Source organism: Mytilus galloprovincialis, chromosome 5 (genome assembly GCF_965363235.1).
Source record: "Mytilus galloprovincialis chromosome 5, xbMytGall1.hap1.1, whole genome shotgun sequence".
Taxonomy (NCBI): Eukaryota; Metazoa; Mollusca; class Bivalvia; order Mytilida; family Mytilidae; genus Mytilus; species Mytilus galloprovincialis.
The window spans coordinates 14,945,422-14,967,587 of NC_134842.1; the positions used below are offsets into that span (position 1 = coordinate 14,945,422).

The window sequence follows — 22,166 nt, forward strand, 5'->3', positions numbered from 1 at the left end:
ATTTGGGCCCTTTATAGCTTGTTGTTCGGTGTGAGCCAAGGCTCCGTGTTGAAGGCCGTACATTGACTTATAATGGTTTACTTTTTTAAAATGGTTATTTGGATGGAGAGTTGAGTCATTGGCACTCACACCACATCTTCCTATATCTATATATACAATGATATAGCCGTTAAAAATAAAGAGGAGAGGTTTTGTAAATTGTTTAGATAAACACGGCATAATAATTTTTAATGATCTTCTGTGAATAGACCACTTAAGCTTTCGAGTTCATCCGTCACCGGAAAAAACTCGTCAATTATACGCGCCTTTATGACGTCATTTACCAGATAGAGGGGGGTCGCCTGTATCCCTGCACTATTTACGTTCATCAAGCGTCTTAGTGATCGTCATTGTGCAGGAAAAACTAGAAATAATGGTTGTTCAGTAGGTACTTAATGACAATTCCCTAATGACAGCAATGCTGATAGTCAATTTTGAGAATTCAATTTGCCGAATAATTCGTACAATATAGAATTATAGTTTTCCAACCACTCGCTCAATATTGGAATGGAAGTGTGACGATGCCCCTAAACGCACAAATGACGTTCACTAAAACCAAAGTTTTTGACGGAAATACATCGAACTCGAAAGTTGTCTATTGCATAATTACAAGTAGACGTCATCCTGTTTCTGATATTGATTTAAAATCTAAATCTGCAAGGTTTAAATCTTGAGGCTAAATCCAATTATAACATCTTATCAAATATGATGTCTTTTTTGGCTTGATAAATTAGATTTAAATCAGTCACGAATATAAATGTGTAGCTGATTTCAAGTCGAAATATTAGACACTCAGTGGAGCTGTTTGTTATTAAAGATTTATAATTTATTTCGTTAATCTAAGTGTGAAATATCTTGAAAATCTCCAACGCTTCGACAAGACAAATTTGTTTAAAATCCGTGTTTGAAGTAAATGGGTTCATTCTAATCTGTTTAAACTAAGAGGATAATAGAATTTAAAGCTCATTAATTAATCAAGATACAATACAACAAGCAATATGTATGTTTATTGTCGCCGCGCAACAACCTTTTAAAACAAAAAAATAAATAAATTAAATACCCGGTAGTAGTAAAATCGATACTACAACGAGACTACAACACGATGTTTAGTATTGTTATTACGGCTTTCTATAACTTTTATACGTGTGTCACAGTTTATAAATAAACCGCCCTGGTTTCTGTGTGTAAAATTGAAATCATGACAAATACACACACGTAAAGTATATTCAAAGTTGGCTTATGTTTAGTGTATTTGTAATTTGTAATAGATTATGGAGGAAAGTGTTGGTGTAGATAATAGACTTGGATATTGTGTATTCATTGTAACTTTAGTATCGCTGCACTGTATTAATATACTCGTCGAACGTCGCGGCAAACCAAAATCTGCACGTGCTAATTTGGATTCTTGGCGATGGCGAAATCTTGTTATATCTTGGATACATGGTTTGGTTTGTGGATGCTGGAGTATATTAAGGTATATTTATTGATATTGTAAAACTTTCACATTCTTAAAACATTTTAAAGGAATTGTCTTTGCTACTTGCTCAGCCTCAAGTGATGACATGCAAGTACTCTCATTTATATTAATTACTTAATGATCACAGTGGTAAATGCTAGGATAAATGCATAGATAATTAAATTTAGTATCCGAAGATCCGTACTAGGAAGCAATTAATGCATTGTAATGGTCGTAAACTTGTTTCGGTTTTAAAAGTTACTTTGAAATTCGTACAAAGCAACGGGTCAAGATAATATCTAATTGCATTGGAGGTGTTATATTAAATTTCAGAGACTTAAAAAAGCGTGTTTCAAATGTAGGACAAAATGTCTGAGCAAAATGTAGGGAACATTTATTAAATATTATTGAAATCCTATACCACTCTATATATTATTAAATGTATACTTTCATTATTTCATTTTCATTCTTACATGTCTTACAAATTTTAAAACCCAAGCAAATTAATAGGCAGCTATCATGGTTTTATATTTAGCCGTCCAATTTTGATATTATCATTCAATATTGTAAAAGGACTGAGAAACACGTACAAGTGTATTTATATCCCAGGGATACATGTCTTGTTTGTTTTTACCCAAACTTTTATGATTCAATCTTTTAAACATCATAATGATTACTTTCAATATTATTTGGCCGATTTGATAAGTTCATATTGATTATATTTCAATTTTTGGATTAGAATTTAAGTCCTATTGAACTTATGCAAATACCGAAATAAAAATAGGCCATCCATCATGTTCATACCATCTTCCATTGATAAATACATGAAATATGAGTATGTTAACGTGAAATTCCATTATTTGACCAAGTGGAACGGTTTACTTTGCCTTTATTCATATATTATACACACATATGTCATAAGATCTACATTTTGACAGAACGATAACAATATCAATAACTGACGCCCTGACTACAAGATCGGGATAGTTTTGTATATCTTTATCCCATATCTTACAATACACATAAAGCTATCAGGCATGCAAAAAGATAACGACGTATGTTATTTTACTAAAACCATTTTAAATGAAGTTTGCAAGTTTTACTCCAGATGGGGATTCCCCTCTTGACTGACTGGTTCTATTAATAGAAAGTTTGGGATCTTTCATATTGGATGAAACATATTGTGATAATTATTTTTTTGAACAGCATGATTGCATCTGAATGTTACGCACGGTATTCTGTCTATGTTTCATTTGATCATTTCTTGATGCAACAGTAGGACAAAAACAAATAATTTCTGCGTATTATTAAACAGGTCGAGAACTCTAGATTTTCTGACGTCAGAATATATTTGCATAGTAATTTCCAAAACACAAGGCCAATATGGCCTTGAAAAACTGACCAATCGACTCAATGAACTACAATGCATTGTGGGCTACTACGAGTAAACTACTACTTAAAACACGTGGAATTAGTGGGAAAACAGTCAATTAATATATTGTCTGGGACTCTCATTACCAAAGTTTTTATTCTGCAAATATATTTAATGTAAAATGTATAACGTAATCTTCAATTTGCATGCTCAGATTAAAAAAATATTGTTTATTGGCTTCACGATTCGACTTTCTTTTTCGCCTTGCAAAAGTAGTTGAACCGGTTTTGTGCATTGTTATGAATTGAACCTGCATTAATTTCACGACATGACACAGTGAAATATCCAATGAAGTGACCACTGTCCAGTAAGAAAATCATTTAAGCTCTTTTAACCCTGTATAATGTCATTGCAAAATCATTTCTGCCTAGATAAACACGAAACTTTCATTGAAACACTTCTTTCTGTACTGAATGTGTATTTATTTTTTATCAGGACTTGAACTAATAGTAAGAACATCATAATATTCAGTATTCTAAAAAGAAGTGTTATGAAAGCGGCAGGGGCGGGTCCAGCCATTTTAAAAGGGGGTCACAACCCTGGACAAAAGGGGAGGGGGTTCCAACTACATGTCCCCATCCAAATGCACTGATCGTCCAAAAAAGGGAGTCCATCCCCCGAAACCCCCGCCCCCTGGATCCGCCACTGAGCGGGTACGGTATATAGCTCAATACATTTTTTATAGTTTCATCCATCGATAATATCCGTTTGTTGCTAATTTTATCACAAAAGATACCTCAGAGGTTTTTTTATCGTTCGGCTGCTGTCCTGTTGACATATGTAAAATATCTCCAATATTAAAAGTCTCTGGATCATAGTGGGTGCCATATTACCATATTTTTTTTCTAAAACGTGCTTTGTATATAGAAATAAGAAGATGAGGTATGAGTGCCAAATGAGACATCTTTCCAACAAAGACATAATTTAGTAAAGTAAGCAGTCATAGGTCCAATGCTGAAAAGTAAGCTATTAATGACCCAAAAATTACTTGTGTAAAACAATCCAAAAAAAAAAGAAAAAAGAAAAAAAAAGGCCCAATTAAATATATAAAAGGACAAGAAATCTATCCCATAAAAAAAAATATTGTATAGGAGCCTGTATTTCAGTGGTTGCCGTTTGTTTATGTGTTACATATTTGTTTTTCGTTCATTTTTTTTTTATATAATTAAGGCCGTTAGTTTTCTTGTTTGAATGGTTTTACATTGTCATATCGGGGACTTTTATAGCTGACTATGCGGTATGGGCTTTGCCCATTGTTGGAGGCCGTACGGTGATCTATAAATGTTAATTTCTGTGTCATTTTGGTCTCTTGTGGACAGCTGTCTCATTGGCAATCTTACCACATCTTCTTTTTTATTATAGATCCAACGCTGCAATTTTCACAAAACATATCAAATTTTCCACCTTGTCGCACATACATATGGATAAAATCATTACAGCTTATTTCCTAATGCATGTGGAGCAAAACTTTGGTTAGCTTGCTTGCTTTGTTTGTATATTGTTCAAAATATAAAATATACAAGTTAAACTATGCCTATATATATATATTGTTTAAAGATGTCAATCTTATTTTCAAAGCTTGTATAAACAACTATACAAACAAAGCAAGCAAGCCAACCAAAGTTTTACTTTGCAGGTTTAAGAAATCAGCTGTAATGATTTTATTCAGTTTGGCAAATGTCCGAGCCCGTTAAAAAAAGAACAAACTGAAACTACAGTTGCTGATTTCACTACCTTAAAACAAAAAGGGAACAGTTTAGAAGTCCCATATACTGAAATGTGACCAACAAAAATATTTATAGATTTTGTTAACACTGCCATGTATGTAAATATTTATTCGCCTTTTTTACGAACACAAAATTCAAGGATCCCACATTTGCCTTTAATTATCTATACGAACATTGCTGTACTCTTGAATATCAGCACCGGCTGCATTTTATCGACGGCTTACTTTACACCAGTAAGTTTGTCTCATGGGTAATTGTGTTTTTTCGCTGTTGTTTCGTTGCTTCTGGTGGACAAATACTTGAAATTCCGTGCCATCATCAAACATGTTAATGGCTATATATCGGGTAATTCAAACCCTTTTTTCTTCGCATAGAAACAACTCTTCGTTAATCTGAGCATGGAAGTAATACTTTATATCACGAACTATAAATGAGGATACACAAAATGAAAAACTAAGCGAAATTGTGAATCCCGCATTGCACGAAAAAATGTGTTGTATTTCAGTAAATAACACGTGTTCTTGGTTGATTGTAAACACGTAGTAGTCCATCATGCATTGTGACTCATTTAGTGGATTGGTCAAAAACCTAGGTAAAAATAAATTGCGTCACATGTAAATAAATAATTACATGTGCGAGAACATAAGTATGCTAATTTATGCATTTCTATATAAGGTAGTGGTCCTGACCTGTTAAATAGTAACGTGTCTTGATTCATCATTTGAATCGAAAAAATAAAACCTGATTTTAATAAATTTAATGTTATGTATTATTACATAATTAAGCAATGATTCCGCGTTCATACTGCCATTTTTGCCGTGTAAGAAGTAACAACAATAACTGACCATCCACATATATAAACGAAGAAAAAACACAAACTAATGAATGGATTCCTGTGAAATTTGAGTATACAAAAATGAAAGCAAGCACTTCGATATTCACAATATTTTCACATAAATTATAGAAACGGTTCGCCACCTCTACATGAAAATGTAATTTTATTGAATTTTACAAACACGTTTTTATTTCTAACACAGCGTTTCTCGTTTTATTTTTTTTTCAGTATTTTCCGTGTCTCCCTTAAATGTTACCATAGAGCCATTGTTCAAGATTTTTCAGTACCATGATAATGAAATTTGTGACAGACAAATGAACTATGAAAACAAATGTTACTACTGAAATGTAATTTGCTTGAAGATTTGTTTAAGCCTTCAATGTGAAGGAAACGCTAAATTTTCATCAATTTCCGTCACGTTGTCCGTGTCTCCCCAAAATGTTATCACGTCCAAATTGAACGTTTTTTGCACGGACCGTATGAAATGTAACGTAATTTATATATAATTCTATTTTCCATTAACTGAGAGTTTAGATATTTTGTGTTATAAGCTATAAAGCATTTAACATGTTCTGTGTAACAATATATTTTTTGGAGATATTTTTTAATAATTTAATTTTGGATGTAACGCGTCTTCTGATTGGCTGACGTTATTTTGTTATGAGCCCATAGACATAATTTAGTCATGTGACCGTAAAGTCATCAACGTTTTTTCATGGTTTTCTACGGTTTAAAATGGAATTTAGAATTAAATTATAAGAAATGACTGTAATATTTTTTCTGTCTATTCGAAATAACATAAAAAATATGGTGCACACTGTTAAATAACCCGCTACGCGCGTTATTCAGTGTGCACCACATTTTAAAGTTATTTCTTCATAGACAGAAAAAATATTACAGTCATTCCTAAATAATTTCTCTGAAAAGGTAATAATTAAATAATCAAGAAAATTTGACTTAAATCATATTGTTGTAAACTATGCGCTGATCTTTAACATGTTTAAGGCGTAGAAGTTTTTGATAAATAATAACTTTTCAACTTTGGAACCTAGAAACATGTATGCGCCTGCTTGAACGAATTTTTGTGGTATACACTAACAGTTATTTCCATGCATCCACAAACATTATAATATTCTTAAAAGAAACATATTTGGGATGTTGATAGCACGGATAAAAAGACCATTTTTAATTATTCGCTATTTATACTTCGAAAACTACAGTTAAAGGCTGTTGATAACATTTATACTTTTAAAGTACTAAACAGCTTTGATACTGGCTAGATGCCTAGACTAAGCTACTTGTGGTGACGGAATTCTGAGCATCATAGAGGATATATGTATTTTGCAACAATTGACATGCATGGGCAGCGACAAATACTTGAAATATATATTTTCAATAAAATTAATATGAGGAAATAAAGTTTATTTGTCAAAAATATAACATCAGTCAGGTATACAGTCTATTTTTTTTCCTAAATAAGAAGTTAAACATCTTAATGCCAGCTGTATTAAATACTGTGCATAACTTTGGCGTTTTGTACAGAAGTCGGATGAAATAATTTTATAAAAAACTACGTCGAGTAACGTTACCATTACTAAACCGAACACTGTGCGTAACGTCAGACGTTACCTTAAGATGCCGTAAGCTTGACGTGAATTTTTTTTGGGTTCATTCCTATTTCAGTTTCATAAAAAGGAATACAATTGCCATCCTTCCGAATTTCAAATCTCTCTGTGTGCGTGTTGGGGGAGGAGGGGGGGGGGGGTAGGAAAGTATTTTGTTTACCCATTTTGTTTACCAACTTTTTGTCAAGATTTTTTGATACACTGTCTAGCTTCTGAACTATTAGACTATAGAAACGTTTGCTATTCACTTTCAGAAGTAAACGCTCTCCCTCGGGTCCATTTGCACCAACATTCGACAAAGAGCAACGTTTATATTTCATTTTCATAACAATTTATAAATTGTAATGTCTATATTCTTTCTATAACTATATTTCAGTATTTACAACCATCCAGAGTTCGTGAACGACCCTGTAACATTTAACAGTCCTATGGTGTTTTACATGGTGGTATTTTCAACAGGTAAAAAGTCATCAACGATAGCAAGCTTATAATCATGATAATGTATAGTACACCAGACATACCAGACGCGCGTTTCGTCAATATAAGACTCATCAACGTCGCTCGATTCAAAATAGATTGAGAGAGTCAAAATAATAGCAAAGTTGAAGACTTTTATTATTATAAATCAAAATTTTCTGAGCAGTCTAGCATCTATACCTGTCGACAAAATACCCGTGGTCTGAATATTTATATACAGTTTTATGAATAGCAAATTTACAAAAATAACATTATAAAAATTACTTTATGACAATAGACAATGGTAGATATGATCATGATGATAGAAGTTGTATCTTTGGGAGCATATAGAAATGAGCTTGTGAGAAAAGTAACCGATAACACCATCTTATAGATAAACTGTTCTATTCTGCCAAATGATTTCAAGATAAACAAGACTTATAAGTGGCGATTAAATCAAAACAGTTAGCATGGTTACATTGCGAAATCATAAATACGTTTTGATACGTTAAATATATCAATGGGGTTCCATTTTACCGAGGAAATATATCAATAGGTAGTAATTGACCAATTGGTCACACACTTTCAGTTTGTTGTTCAACGATCTTCACTGAATTTCCAAACTCTTTTTCATAAAAATTTCCAAATCTACTTAAATATAACTAGAGGCTCTAAAGAGCCTGTGTCGCTCACCTTGGTCTATGTGAATATTAAACAAAGGACGCAGATGGATTCATGACAAAATTGTGTTTTGGTGATAGTGATGTGTTTGTAAATCTTACTTTACTGAACATTCTTGCTGCTTACAATTATCTCTATCTATAATGAACTTGGCCCAGTAGTTTCAGAGGAGAAGATCTTTGTAAAAGATAACTAAGATTTACGAAAAAATGGTTCAAAATTGACTATAAAGGGCAATAACTCCTAAAGGGGTCAACTGACCATTTCAGTCATGTTGACTTATTTGTAAATCTTACTTTGCTGAACATTATTGCTGTTTACAGTTTATCTCTATCTATAATAATATTCAAGATAATAACCAAAAACAGCAAAATTTCCTTAAAATTACCAATTAAGGGGCAGCAACCCAACAACAGGTTGTCCGATTCATCTGAAAATTTCAGGGCAGATAGATTTTGACCTGATAATCAATTTTATGTCAGATTTGCTCTAAATGCTTTGGTTTTTGAGTTATAAGCCAAAAACTGAATTTTACCCCTATGTTCTATTTTTATACGCCCGGGACGGGACGTATTATGGTATACCGTTGTCCGTCCGTCCATCTGTCTGTCCGTCCGTCCGTCCGTCCGTCCGTCCGTCCGTCCGTCCGTCCGTCCGTCCGTCCGTCCGTCTGTCCGTCCGTCCGTCGTCCACACTTCGGACAATAACTCAAAAACGCTTTCACCAATTTCCATGAAACTTAAGTGAATTGTTTATATCTATTGACGTAAGCTCCCTTTCGTTTTTTTTTAATTTCAGATTTTAAGTTTTGGATTTATGGGGCTTTATTCATAAAAATGGGGGGATTTTCAACACTTCGGACAATAACTCAAAAAGGCTTTGACCAATGTCCATGAAACTTTGGTAAATTGTTTATATCTATTGACGTAAGCTCCCTTTCGTCTTTTTTTAATTTCAGATTTTAAGTTTTGGATTTATGGGGCTTTATTCATAAAAAAGGGGGGATTTTCAACACTTCGGACAATAACTCAAAAAGGCTTCCACCAATGTCCATGAAACTTTGGTGAATTGTTTATATCTATTGATGTAAGCTCCCTTTCAATTTTTATAAATTTCAGATTTTAAGTTTTGGATTTATGGGGCTTTATTCATAAAAAAAGGGGGATTTTTAACACTTCGGACAATAACTCAAAAAGGCTTTCCCCAATGTCCATGAAACTTTGGTGAATTGTTTATATCTATTGATGTAAGCTCCCTTTTAATTTTTATAAATTTCAGATTTTAAGTTTTGGATTTATGGGGCTTTATTCATAAAAAAAGGGGGATTTTTAACACTTCGGACAATAACTCAAGAAGGCTTTCACCAATGTCCATGAAACTTTGGTGAATTGTTTATATCTATTGATGTAAACTCCCTTTCAATTTTTATAAATTTCAGATTTCACATTTTCTTGATATGAATTTTTATGCCTAAAAAAGGGGGAATTTTCCAATAAAAGACAAGTTAAAAGAGCAACGGGCGTATTATGCGCTAAAGCGCAGCCCTTTATTAGCTGTGGCAGCCATCTTGGTTGGTTGGCCGGGTCACGCCACACATTTTTTAAACTAGATACCCCAATGATGATTGTGGCCAAGTTTGGTTTAATTTGGCCCAGTGGTTTCAGAGGAGAACATTTTTGTAATAGATAACTAAGATTTACGAAAAATGGTTAAAAATTGACTATAAAGGGCAATAACTCCTAAAGGGGTCAACTGACCATTTCAGTCATGTTCACTTATTTGTAAATCTTACTTTGCTGAACATTATTGCTGTTTACAGTTTATCTCTATCTATAATAATATTCAAGATAAATAACCAAAAACAGCAAAATTTCCTTAAAATTACCAATTCAGGGGTAGCAACCCAACAACAGGTTGTCCGATTCATCTGTAAATTTCAGGGCAGATAGATCTTGACCTGATAATCAATTTTATTTCATGTCAGATTCGCTCTAAATGCTTAGGTTTTTGAGTTATAAGCCAAAAACTGAATTTTACCCCTATGTTCTATTTTTAGCTGTGGCGGCCATCTTGGTTGGTTGGCCGGGTCACGCCACACATTTTTTGAACTAGATACCCCAATTATGATTGTGGCTAAGTTTGGTTTAATTTGGCCAAGTAGTTTCAGAGGAGAAGATTTTTGTAAAAGATTACTAAGATTTACAAAAAATGGTTAAAAATTGACTATAAAGGGCAATAACTCCTAAAGGGGTCAACTGACCTTTCGGTCATGTTGACTTATTTGTAAATCTTACTTTGCTGAACATTATTGCTGTTTACAGTTTATCTCTATCTATAATAATATTCAAGATAATAACCAAAAACAGCCAAATTTCCTTAAAATTACCAATTCAGGGGCAGCAACCCAACAACGGGTTGTCCGATTCATCTGAAAATATCAGGGCAGATTGATCTTGACCTGATAAACAATTTTACCCCATGTCAGATTTCCTCTAAATGCTTTGGTTTTTGAGTTATAAGCCAAAAACTGCATTTTACCCCTATGTTCTATTTTTAGCCATGGCGGCCATCTTGGTTGGTTGGCCGAATCACGCCACACAATTTTTAAGAGGAGAAGATTTTTGTAAAAGTTAACGACGACGGACGACGGACGCCGGACGCCGCACGCAAAGTGATGGGAAAAGCTCACTTGGCCCTTTGGGCCAGGTGAGCTAAAAAAGATGTGGTGTGATTGCCGATGAGACAACTCTTCACACTGAAGAGACCAACATGACACAGAATATTATATAATTGAAAAGTGTTTTTAATATAATAAGATTGCATATGCATATACTAGTAGATACTATTTGAGCTGATAAATAAATGAATGGTTTATGACTTAGCTGTGAAATATATACATGTATAGGTAGGGATTTCACAATTATTCAATATATGTCTGGGGATGTTTTTTTTTAAATCCCAGCTGCAAAACTGTACCCAAAATCCTATGTTGAGACTCCCGTGGTTGCTGCAAGGGTTCTTAACATGCAGATAACGTGACACTCTCTCTAGACATGGCTTCGTTTTGACATTTACATTCTAAGGGACGACATCAAAAGTTCAATGTAGGATAAAAAACTTAATTCACATAGTTTTTTCACTGACCCCCCCCTCTTAACTTAATTTGGGAAAAATTGATTTACCAATAGGGATATATGTAAAAATCGATTTTTGATATACAAAACTTGCAGAATTTTACCCCCACCCCCAAACTATTTGATTTAAGTTTTTTATCCTACATCGATCTTTTGATGTCGTCCCTAACTGGACGTGGCTGCGTTCTTATGGGCGCATTGTATTTGCGCCAATTTTAAAAAAAATCCAGTCTTTCATTTGCGCCACAATGATATATTTCATTTGCGCCAAATAAAAAAAAACTTCATTTGCACCATTTCACAGGTATAGTAATTCAAATAAAATATAACCGAACAGTTGAATATTCTTTGCTGTATCTTGAATAAGATTTGTTTTTACAGTATTTCTCCTGGATGATTGTTCATACAAATTTCTAATACAAAACTGAGGTTTAAAATTATTAAATGTGTATATGCTTGAGGTGTATAGATGGACATTGTCAGTTCAGAGTCCAACAGAGGAAACAAGTCTGTATTTATTTATGATCACACAAACAGTATATAGCTTATCATATGCATCATATTAAAAATCGTTTAGGTGTTCCATAAAACTTGCAAAGCCAGAATAACAACTGATATGGACAGAATTGTAAATTTACTATAGTGTATAATGCATACAACTGTCTTCACGGCCGACACTCGGCTAACCGAGAGATAGGTCGGTTAATCTATATTGAGTACGCGGCTATATCGGCGGTGGGTCTGTTAATCGGGTTGGCTAAAGTCTGTTAATCAGGTGTTATCGTGAAAATCAGTGCAAGGTCAGCATGTTTCATTGTATAACTTTTTAATTATATTTATATCATAAAAACTATTCATGTCTGACAAAATGATTTGGAGTACTGAATCCAGTGGTGTAATTATTTTTTTTCTAGCTTCAATAAACGATCTATAAAATGAAAAGGCGAGTTACTCATCAGTAAATTTATACACATTTTACACACACAAAATGTACATAAAAATGACAAGTTGGTTGAGTTTACTTGCATACAATCTTTTGAACATCGAAAAAAGACTGGCATTATGTTTGTTTACCATATTAACATCAATATGTGAAAAATCTACACGAAAAACTGTATTTTGGTGACATAAATTAATTTTTGATAAAAATATGGTCTGTTAATGGGTCGGATGTATAAAACTCGGTCTGTTAATTGGTCTGTTAAGAGTTATGAATGACATTACAAGTATAATTTAATTGCTATAAGGGGTGTTATCTGAATAAAGAGATAGGCACAAGATTAGTGGCTAGAATAAATGGAAACAACACATGAACAATGAAACATAAGTTTAGACAATGGAATCTGAAAATTGATAGAAATGATTTTAAAAAGTGTAAAATCAAAGTAATATTAATTTCATCAAAGAATGGTCGCATATATCATGTGGATTCTGTTTCATTGATATGAATGGCACCAATTTGTCATTTACATAGTTAACAAGTACATAAATCAGAGATAAACTTCGTAATGTTTTTATTTTTTTTATCAAATGAACTGAAATATGTTTATAATGCAAACAAATATAGACAAACCTTTCAACATCAACCTTTCTCTACACCATCGATAGAAAAACAAGCACGTTTGCGAACTGCGAGTCGGCTAATAACTTACGATATCATAGGAATACATCATTACTCGAAAAATAAAATTAATATTATGCATTTATTGTGATTTACAGGAATATAAAATTGTCTTGTTGTTACACATTAAATCAGCACCCAACACTAATATAAAAAAAAACTTACTAATGTCTATTTCTTGTTTAGAACCACGGTTTAGAACTTAGTACAGACATTTCCTTAGGCGGCAGAAAATGAGATTGATGACTCGGTTCAAAGGAAAATACATACCGGAAATAAACTCCTCATAGATACCAGGATTGAAATTTGATATCACACATCAGCGTATAGCTCCGGCGTGTTAAAAATCAGTTACGCTGCCAATATGCTTTAAGCGTGTATTGGGCGTACTAGAAGCGTACTTAAGGCTAAGCGTTTATCCAGCGTTCAAGAAACGTATGTTGGCGTATGTTGTATGTTTTTTATGCTGCATAAAAATTTCCTCGGGTTGTAGCGTTCATCAAGCGTATTTACTTTCCTTTAGTGGCTAGAGGTATAGGGGGAGGGTTGATATCTCATCAACATGTTTATCCCCTCCGCAATTTTGCGCCTGTCCCAAGTCAGGAGCCTCTGGCCTTTGTTAGTTTTATATGATTTTTAATTTTAGTTTCTTGTGTATAATTCGGAGTTTATTATGACATCCATTATCACTGTACTAGTATGCATAGTTTTTAAGCGGCCAGCTGAAGGACGCCTACGGGTGCGGGAGTTTCTCTCTACATTGAAGACCCATTGGTGGTCTTTGTCTGTTGCCTGTTCTATGGTCGGGTTGTTGTCGCTTTGACACATTACCCATTTCCTTTCTCAATTTTACCGAAAGTATTTCGACGTACTTCAAACTTACGCAACGCGCTTTGAACGATTGCTAAGCGTTCCTATGGCGTTCAACTAACGTATACCGACTTTGTCAGTTTTCTCTGTACGTTTGGTGCACGCTGGTCTATCCGCCAAAGTGTGACGCCGGCATAAGGTAATCTATTCCTAAGGTAGAAAAGCCTTAGTATTCCAAAGAAAACGCATGGACTTAAACCAGCTGAATTGCAACACATGACAGATTCATAGATGTTACAGACTTTGAACAGACAAAAAAATAAGGCTGATTGATAACTTGGCGTAAATAATAAATTCATGCGAATTCGAGCGGCCAATCAGTCCATATAACGCTAATTTGAAGTGACACACCCTTTTAATGAAATGCAGAGAGAAAAAAATTAAAATAAAAGTGCTCTTTCTATAAGGATACTGTTGCACCGTATTGTAATTTTTTCGTCATTAGTACATCTCATTTTTACGATTTGAATTGTCCAACCCATTAACAGACTGTATTCCCCTATTATTCATTAAAATGTGGTATAACTCAACTTATATAACAATTATGAAATTTTTATCAATGACAATTGATTTTTTAGAACCAAAGTACTACTTTGTGTCCTTTAAATCATATCTAAAAATGGTTTTTGGCCTTTTATCTAAAATATTGCTATGCGTACAAGCATAAAAACCACATACTTGCGCGACGCCTTTTCGTTTTACTTAAAATTGCGCAGGCTATGCATTTTTTTTAATGGTGGAAAATGTTCTATGATAGATATCATTTTGTCAGACACTTTTCTTTTTTTGATGTGACTCTCATAATGTGCCAAAAAATCTGTATATCTAACAGAGTTTAACATTAAATTGTGAGTTTTACTCTTAACAGACGTATAACCAACCCCATTAACAGACCCACCGCCGATATAGCCGGATACTCAATATAGATTAACCGACCTATCTCTCGGTTAGCCGAGTGTCGGCCGTGGTCTTGCAATTTTAGTACTTTTTAGATATGTTCAAAGTAACAGAATTGTGTTTTAATATACCTTGTGTATGATTTTAAGATGCCTGAATTCTGAGGAATATGTTTTATAATGCCAAAAAAAACCCTGTATTTATTTTTTAAAGTGTTTTCTGAAAGAAAAAGAAATGAATACTATTTACCTTTATTTACCTGTATTATTGGCGCAAATGAAAGGTTTTATTTTTGGCGCAAATGAAATATGGTTTGTGGCGCAAATGAAAGATTTTTTTTGGCGCAAATGAAATGCCAATTGGCGCAAAAGCAAAGCACAGGTACTTATACATCCCACACTGTCAAGTGGACTATCCACTTTGGTCAGGGTTTTACTACCGGTCGGAAGAAGTCCTATGTAACCTAGGGGGTGTTTGGATATACGCCTAAGGTGGCCTATGGTTACCCATAGGTACCTATGGTTTGATATTTTATACACAAAATATCAAACTATAGGTACCTATGGGTAACCATAGGCCGCCTCAGGCGTATATCCAAACACACCCCATGTATCCTTCTATATATTCCCGTCACCCTTGGGTGATATTATGATGTCATATATCTTTCTCCGCATGCTTTCATCATTCTGTTGATTGTTTGTAATTATTACTTATGAACACTACTGCATGTGGTATACCGTATAGCGGGTTATTTTCGCGGGTGTAAAATTTCTCGATTTCCAATGAATAAGGTATACGAAATATGTTGGCGGATTCAAAACTGTTATCAATAACTCTGCATGTATACTTTTAATTTGGCGGAATTTTTTTTTGACATCTTTGTTTAATCCGCGAAAATAATTGAAAATTTACTACCCGCAAAAATAACCTGCTGTACCGTTTCTTCCAATGATCGATTAAATATGTGAAAAAAAGTACATTTCCTCTGCTTTGAGATTAAATATATTTATGAGTAGCATTTGTTATTGAATGTTAGGACTTTCCACAGTCATGACAGTGCCGATTTTAACAAAACTAAATACATGCAGTATCAATAGATATAAAGGCTAAAATATGAAGAAAAAAAATTGTGGTTGGGATTTCTTTTGTGTGTGAAAATTACGACAACACACAAAAATTAATAAATAATATGCATTAAACAATGATATAGTGACACATACAAATCGCAATTGTGAAAGTGAAGCAATTATGACAATTTATATAATGTGCACTTAAGAAAAATTGTATACCAGGTGAATAGTAAACCTATGCCAACAATGCTTAACCATATAACCTCAATGTCTACTAGTTAAGAAAGTTTTTGCGTTTAAGTCACAGGCACATATGTCTCCGAAAAAAAATCCTATACCTTAATACTCAGATCCCCCCTATATATCTTAGTATTAAGGTATATAGGATTATTTTTGAGACAAGTGCCTGTGGTTTAAGTGTACTATTTTAAAAGATGGCATGCATTTTTTTTAAGAAGAACAATGCCAAACAAACATATATATATATATATATATATATGTACAATTTCTTCTCCAGGGTATTTTCTGTATGATACTATAGATATGGTGTATAACAAAAAGTTACTAGAATATTGGGAGGTCACACTTCATCATATATTTGTAAGTATTGATTTCTAATAAAATTGAGAATGGAAATGGGGAATGTGTCAAACAGACAACAACCCAACCAAAGAGTAGATCTAGACAACAACCGAAGGCCACCAATTGGTCTTCAACACAGCGAGAAAATCCCGCGGTCTGGTCACTCGGAGGCGTGCTTCAGCTGGCCCCTAAACAAAAATGTATGCTTGTTTTGTAAAGTTTCAAATTTGAATTGATATCGTTTAATTTGACAATCCATTTCTGTGGGATGTAATCATAAATAATACTATGAAACCAGGTACAATCCACCATTTTCTACATGAGAAAACCTTTTTAATGCCTGTACCAAGTCAGATATATTACAGTTGTTATTCATTTGATTGATGTGTTTTAGCTTTTTATTTTGTCATTAAATTAAAGACTTTCCGTTTTGAATTTTCCTAGGAGTTCAGTAATTTTGTGATTTTTACTTTTAACCAGATTTAATCACATTTATCACACCATTCAGCGATGACCGTTGTTTTCAATTGTTTATGATAAGTACCTTGGTAGTGTCAATATAAAAAAGAAGATGTGGTATGATTGCCAATGAGACAACTGTCCACACGAGACCAAAATGACACAGACATTAACAACTACAGGTCACCGTAAGGCCTTCAACAATGAGCAAAGCCCATATCGCATAGTCAGCTATAAAAGGCGTCGATATGACAATGTAAACCATGCAATTCAAACGAGAATATCAATTATTCTTTATTATTTTGCATAAAAAAGTATTTACTAGTCTGGTATTTTAGAGGGAATCTGAAGGAAAAATTGATATTTCCGATTCATCCAACATGTCTAATTGGTTAAGTAAAAGCTGTATATAAAAACTAAGTTTTTGTATACAGCTTGAACCACAATTCAAAGTTGTACACATCCGAAAATCAATTATACTGATCGTCGCACAAAATTGTTTTGTTTGTTCAAAAGCGACCATATCCAAGAGAAGCTTCATAATATTATGTCCAATTTTGGCAATATGCTTTTACCGTGGCTCGGTATTTATACATCCCAACATTGTGTAATTGTGCTATGGTAAAGTTTTGTATTCATGTCATTTATTTTTTTGTTTACAAGTCGTTTTCTTTTTCTTTTTTGACACAGTTGTTTGTTTTTATAGTGATTAAGATCATGACTGCTGTATACCGTTGTTTGCCATTTATAGATATAGGAAGATTTGGTACGAGTGCCAATGAGACAACTCTCCGGCCAAATAACAATTTATAAAAGTAAATCATTATTGGTCAATGTACGGCCTTCAACAGGGAGCCTGGGCTCACACCTAACAACAACATTTTACTATAAATAACAAGATGTTGTATGTTAATATAAATAAAAAGATGTTGTTTGAGCGATATTGAGACAAACACTCTATCTTAGTCAAAATGTATAAAAAAGTTTACAATTATAGGTCAAAGTACGACCTCCAACTCGGAGCCTTGGTTACCGCCAAACAGAAAGCTATACAGGACCACACATTAATAATGTAAAACAATTCAAACAGGAAAACCGACGGTCTAATGTAAATAAGAAACCAGAAACCAGAATAAACCTATGAACCCCATTAACAAATGACAACAACTGAACAACAGGTTGTGCCTGTTTGTTTTGCTAACAATTATTGTTTTATAACGGAATTATATGCGACTGTCATAAAAGGGGGAACGTTAGCTAGCTATAAACCAGGTTTATCAACCATTTTTATATACAAAAATGCCTGAACCAAGGGAATACATTTATTGAAAAACCTACTCTACTAGGTGTAACGTATGGCCTGTATTGAAAATCAACTAATATTGTTTATAAAGAACGGTAGCCTTTGCAATTAGACATATGGAGGGGAAACGAAAAGCAGACAAAACAAAGCTCCAGTTTTGATTACCGGTATGGTCACGTCCTTTGTACTGTTATAGAATTATTCCCCTTTACAAACGAAAAAAAAAACTGAATCTTACGTTTTCGTTCCCGTACGTTAGATTGCCTCAAACAAACGTTATAAAATTAAATGCTGAGTATCTCATAACACAAATCAAGGTGTATGTTGTTTGCATCACTTTTACCGTTCTAGGGTTTACCATTTACAAATCGAAACATGGCTGAAATTTTCGTTTCTGTTCTCTTACTGAAGTTTGACTCATCCAAACATAATGAAACTTGTACATAATTCTACTAACCGCAAAGCTCAGATCAAGTACAAATTTGGGTAGCGTCACTTTTACTGTTCTTGAGTTATGTCCCTTTATTACGTAATTGGCAAGCGGGTGCACCATCCATGTCCCATGCATACATTCCCTACCAATTTTATTGCTACCACTAGAATATGATCTGCCTACCAATTCATTTCAACTAAGTTCACCACGATGTTTGTTGGGGATTGTGTTACCCAAACTGTGAAATGTTTTTTTGCACTGTTGTTTGTCTTTTACTTGTTTGTTTTTGCTGTTTATATTGTTTTTCTTATTTCACCCATGACATTTTCTCCCTTCTAGCCATATAATAATGGTTCTAAAAATAACAGTTCTTTTTTCTCAAAATAGTCATGATCATGATGATATAGCCATGGCATGCTACGAAATTGTTTAAAATGCAATAAAATCTCAAGAATAAACCACAAACAACATTTTGTCCTCTGAAATATAACTACATGTACGTGTATATCATGTATATACTTCATTGGATTCTATTCTCTTAACAAACAACCATCATATATCTAGGCTAATAATTTGCAACACAGGACGCACGTTTGGTCTATCGGCATACAACGCATCTAATCAAAATCAATAGAATGCAAAAATAGAAAAACAAAGACGACGAGCATATAAAAGCGAAAATGCCGAAAAGTTGCCTACCCTCATGACCCTCCTGCTTGCTTCTATTTTCAAACCTAATTTACTGAGCTTAGGTTTACATTTTTATTATTGTCTGTTATTTGTGTTCTTATGATTTTGATTATTGCTGTTTCTTATCAAAGTTTAAATTGTTAATATTATTTCTATGATTTTTAAATTTTGCTTTTTCTTATATTTTAGGTAGTTCCTGGTTTTTGGTATAACTGGCATAATAATATTTGTATAGGATACAGTCTGACTGCTTTGACAGCAGAAATAAACAGTTTCTTTTTACATTCCCGGAAATTATTACAAATACAAAATGTCGGATTTGACACCATGCTTTACAGAACATGTAGTTACGTGAATTTAATTTCATTTTTCTTATGTAGAATAATACCAATAGGATTTATTGTATTTCATCTTTTTGGTAGCCATGGTGATATTCATAGAAAACAGCTATCTGTTGCTTATGTAAATTGTTTTAGCGTGATTATGGTTATAGTTGCAGTTGTTAATGTTGTATTATTTTGGAGGTTGTTAAATACAGATCTTATTCGACCTTTTCTTAAAAGTAAACGTAGAGAACAAATCAAAATCAATGGGAATAACAACCAAACTAAAGAAGAATAAGTTTAAGTGCCTGCTATCTGTTGTTTTCTAAGATATATACATTTTATACTTTAGCTTTCTTCATAATGAGCATTGTTTTTTTATAACTCTGTTTTGATTCCGTACAATACTAGTATCATGTTATGCATATTGCTAACAACATGTTTATTAAAGTGATTCTTTTTTTTATTTTAATGACATATTAATGTATTTTATGTGATCATAATGATTTGGAAATTGTTTGATATAAAAAAAATGCTATGATTTCATTTTTTTTGAAAATTTAATAAAAAAACGTAGGAACATTATTGACGAATTTGGTATGCTATTGTGATAAAAAACTTTTGTATATCATTGTTGAATTTTGAAGTCTCATTCGTTGTTCATTGCATTGTAAAAGGGCATCAGATGTTAAAGGTTACAGTGTGAAGGTTAGTGAACATGTTTCATTTGATAAATTGCAAAGGGTTGAGATCCAAAACAAAAGTATATACACAGATTTGCCACTGCTTTGCTTAGACTGAAAAGTAAATTATAGGAAAGCAAATTAGTTTAGAAAATTTATATTTTTTTAAATAGGTATACATATAGACGTTATAGGTTTAATCTTCAAATTATACATTATTCTGGTCAAAATAAGTACTACAACCATACAACAGAAGAATAATTTTAAGTGCCTGATACTGCTGTTATTTTAAACATGAAATTTATGCTTATATTTTTTTATGATTAGCTATAGTTTTGTATGAACATGTTTTGATATCCTACAATATTATTTTTAACTCATTGCTAAAAAAAATTGTAAATGTGAAAACAATTATTTTAATGTTATATGATATATATTTGTGTGACAAGGTTGGTTTGAAAATTTTAAGATACAAGTAGTTTTTACAAATATTTGATACAATTTTCTTTGTTGTAAAATCGCGTTGTTCAGTTTGAAAATAACATAACATTGCATGAACAAAAATATTCCAAGAAATTTATATTTCAAATCAATGAATAAATCAGAATTTTAACACTTATTTTACATAAGCATTGTATTCAATTTATCTTCAAATTATACATTGTCGATTTATTATTACACAAGCTTTAAAAACAGTAATCTAGTTTTATAAATTACTTAGTTAATATATAAAAAGTCTTAATTGCAAGTTTACGGATATTTATGGTGATCTACGTTCATTTGCCTTTTTACAGTTTTTGATGGGTTCAAACAGCATAATACATGGTTTTCTATTCATTCATGTTTTTTTCAGTCTACTTTTATTGTAGTTAAATGCTTTGAATGGCTTTAAAATATTATAACTGTGATGTGAATAGGTAACTATGATACAGTATAAAAGCAAAAACTTGTATAAGGTATAAAACCACTAATAAGCTTACGGATTTGTGATCACCGTAGAACCGTTGTTGAAAGTTTCTATTGAATGATACCATATAATCAAAATTATAATTGAATGGTACATTGCCCTGTTGTTTGGATCAGAAGTACCATAGATTAGCTAAGCAGTATTTGGTACAACTATTTGAATTTTGGGTCCTCAATGCTCTTCAACGTTTTACTTTGGCTTTATAACTATTTTGATCTGAGCGTCACTGATGTCTTATGTAGACGAAACATGTGTCTTGCGTATTAAATTATAAGCATGGTACCTTTGACAACAATGCATTAGTGACTTTATTCCTATACTAACATTTTTAGGAACATATATATGAGTTTTTACAGTTAACGATCTCCTGTAACTTTTGAAACTAATCGTTCTATTGGTGCTATTTTTGTAGTTGACCGAGACTGTAGTTCCTTCAGATTGTTTTAGATATATCTCATTTGACATGTTTTGAGAGCAAATCAAAGTTATCCAAATAATCTATTTTGTTTAGCTGCATTCACACATAGGTTTAAATGGATGAAGAACTTGATGTAAAATGCACATTTCAGATGTAGAACTGATATTTTTTGTCTATTTTTTATTGATACGTATATTTACATATTATGGGTAGTTACTTTTCATTTAATCATTTTCGCCTCATCGAGCGTTACTTGCGCTATCAAGAACATTCTATTATTTATTATTTATTGCATGCTCGAGTTCATCATTCTGATATGTTCCTTTCATTATCAAAAATGTTTATTTGGGGTTTTACAAATCGGATATATAACTCAAATTCATCATTTAAACAAGACGTGTACTATATTTATACCATGGTCGAACTATGTTAGGCTTTCACTTATATATGCTGCCGTATATTTTT

At 32.8% G+C, this 22,166-nt stretch overlaps 1 protein-coding gene across 1 annotated transcript; it reads left to right on the forward strand.

Annotated features, from left to right (window-relative positions):
• The first annotated feature begins 1,195 nt into the window (after positions 1–1,195).
• LOC143075233 (TLC domain-containing protein 2-like) lies at positions 1,196–20,050 on the forward strand. Its single transcript, XM_076250589.1, has 4 exons — positions 1,196–1,513; positions 7,491–7,573; positions 16,361–16,443; positions 19,500–20,050. The coding sequence occupies exons 1-4, from the start codon at positions 1,311–1,313 to the stop codon at positions 19,929–19,931; spliced, it is 801 nt and encodes a 266-aa protein (XP_076106704.1). The 5' UTR covers positions 1,196–1,310; the 3' UTR covers positions 19,932–20,050.
• The last annotated feature ends 2,116 nt before the right edge of the window (positions 20,051–22,166 follow it).

Coding starts and splice junctions, on each gene's coding strand:
- LOC143075233 (XM_076250589.1), top strand. CDS start 1,311: ATGGAGGAAAGTGTTGGTGTAGATAATAGACTTGGATATTGTGTATTC. Junction 1,514..7,490: donor GGATGCTGGAGTATATTAAG/GTATATTTATTG, acceptor ACTATATTTCAG/TATTTACAACCATCCAGAGT. Junction 16,444..19,499: donor TCACACTTCATCATATATTT/GTAAGTATTGAT, acceptor CTTATATTTTAG/GTAGTTCCTGGTTTTTGGTA.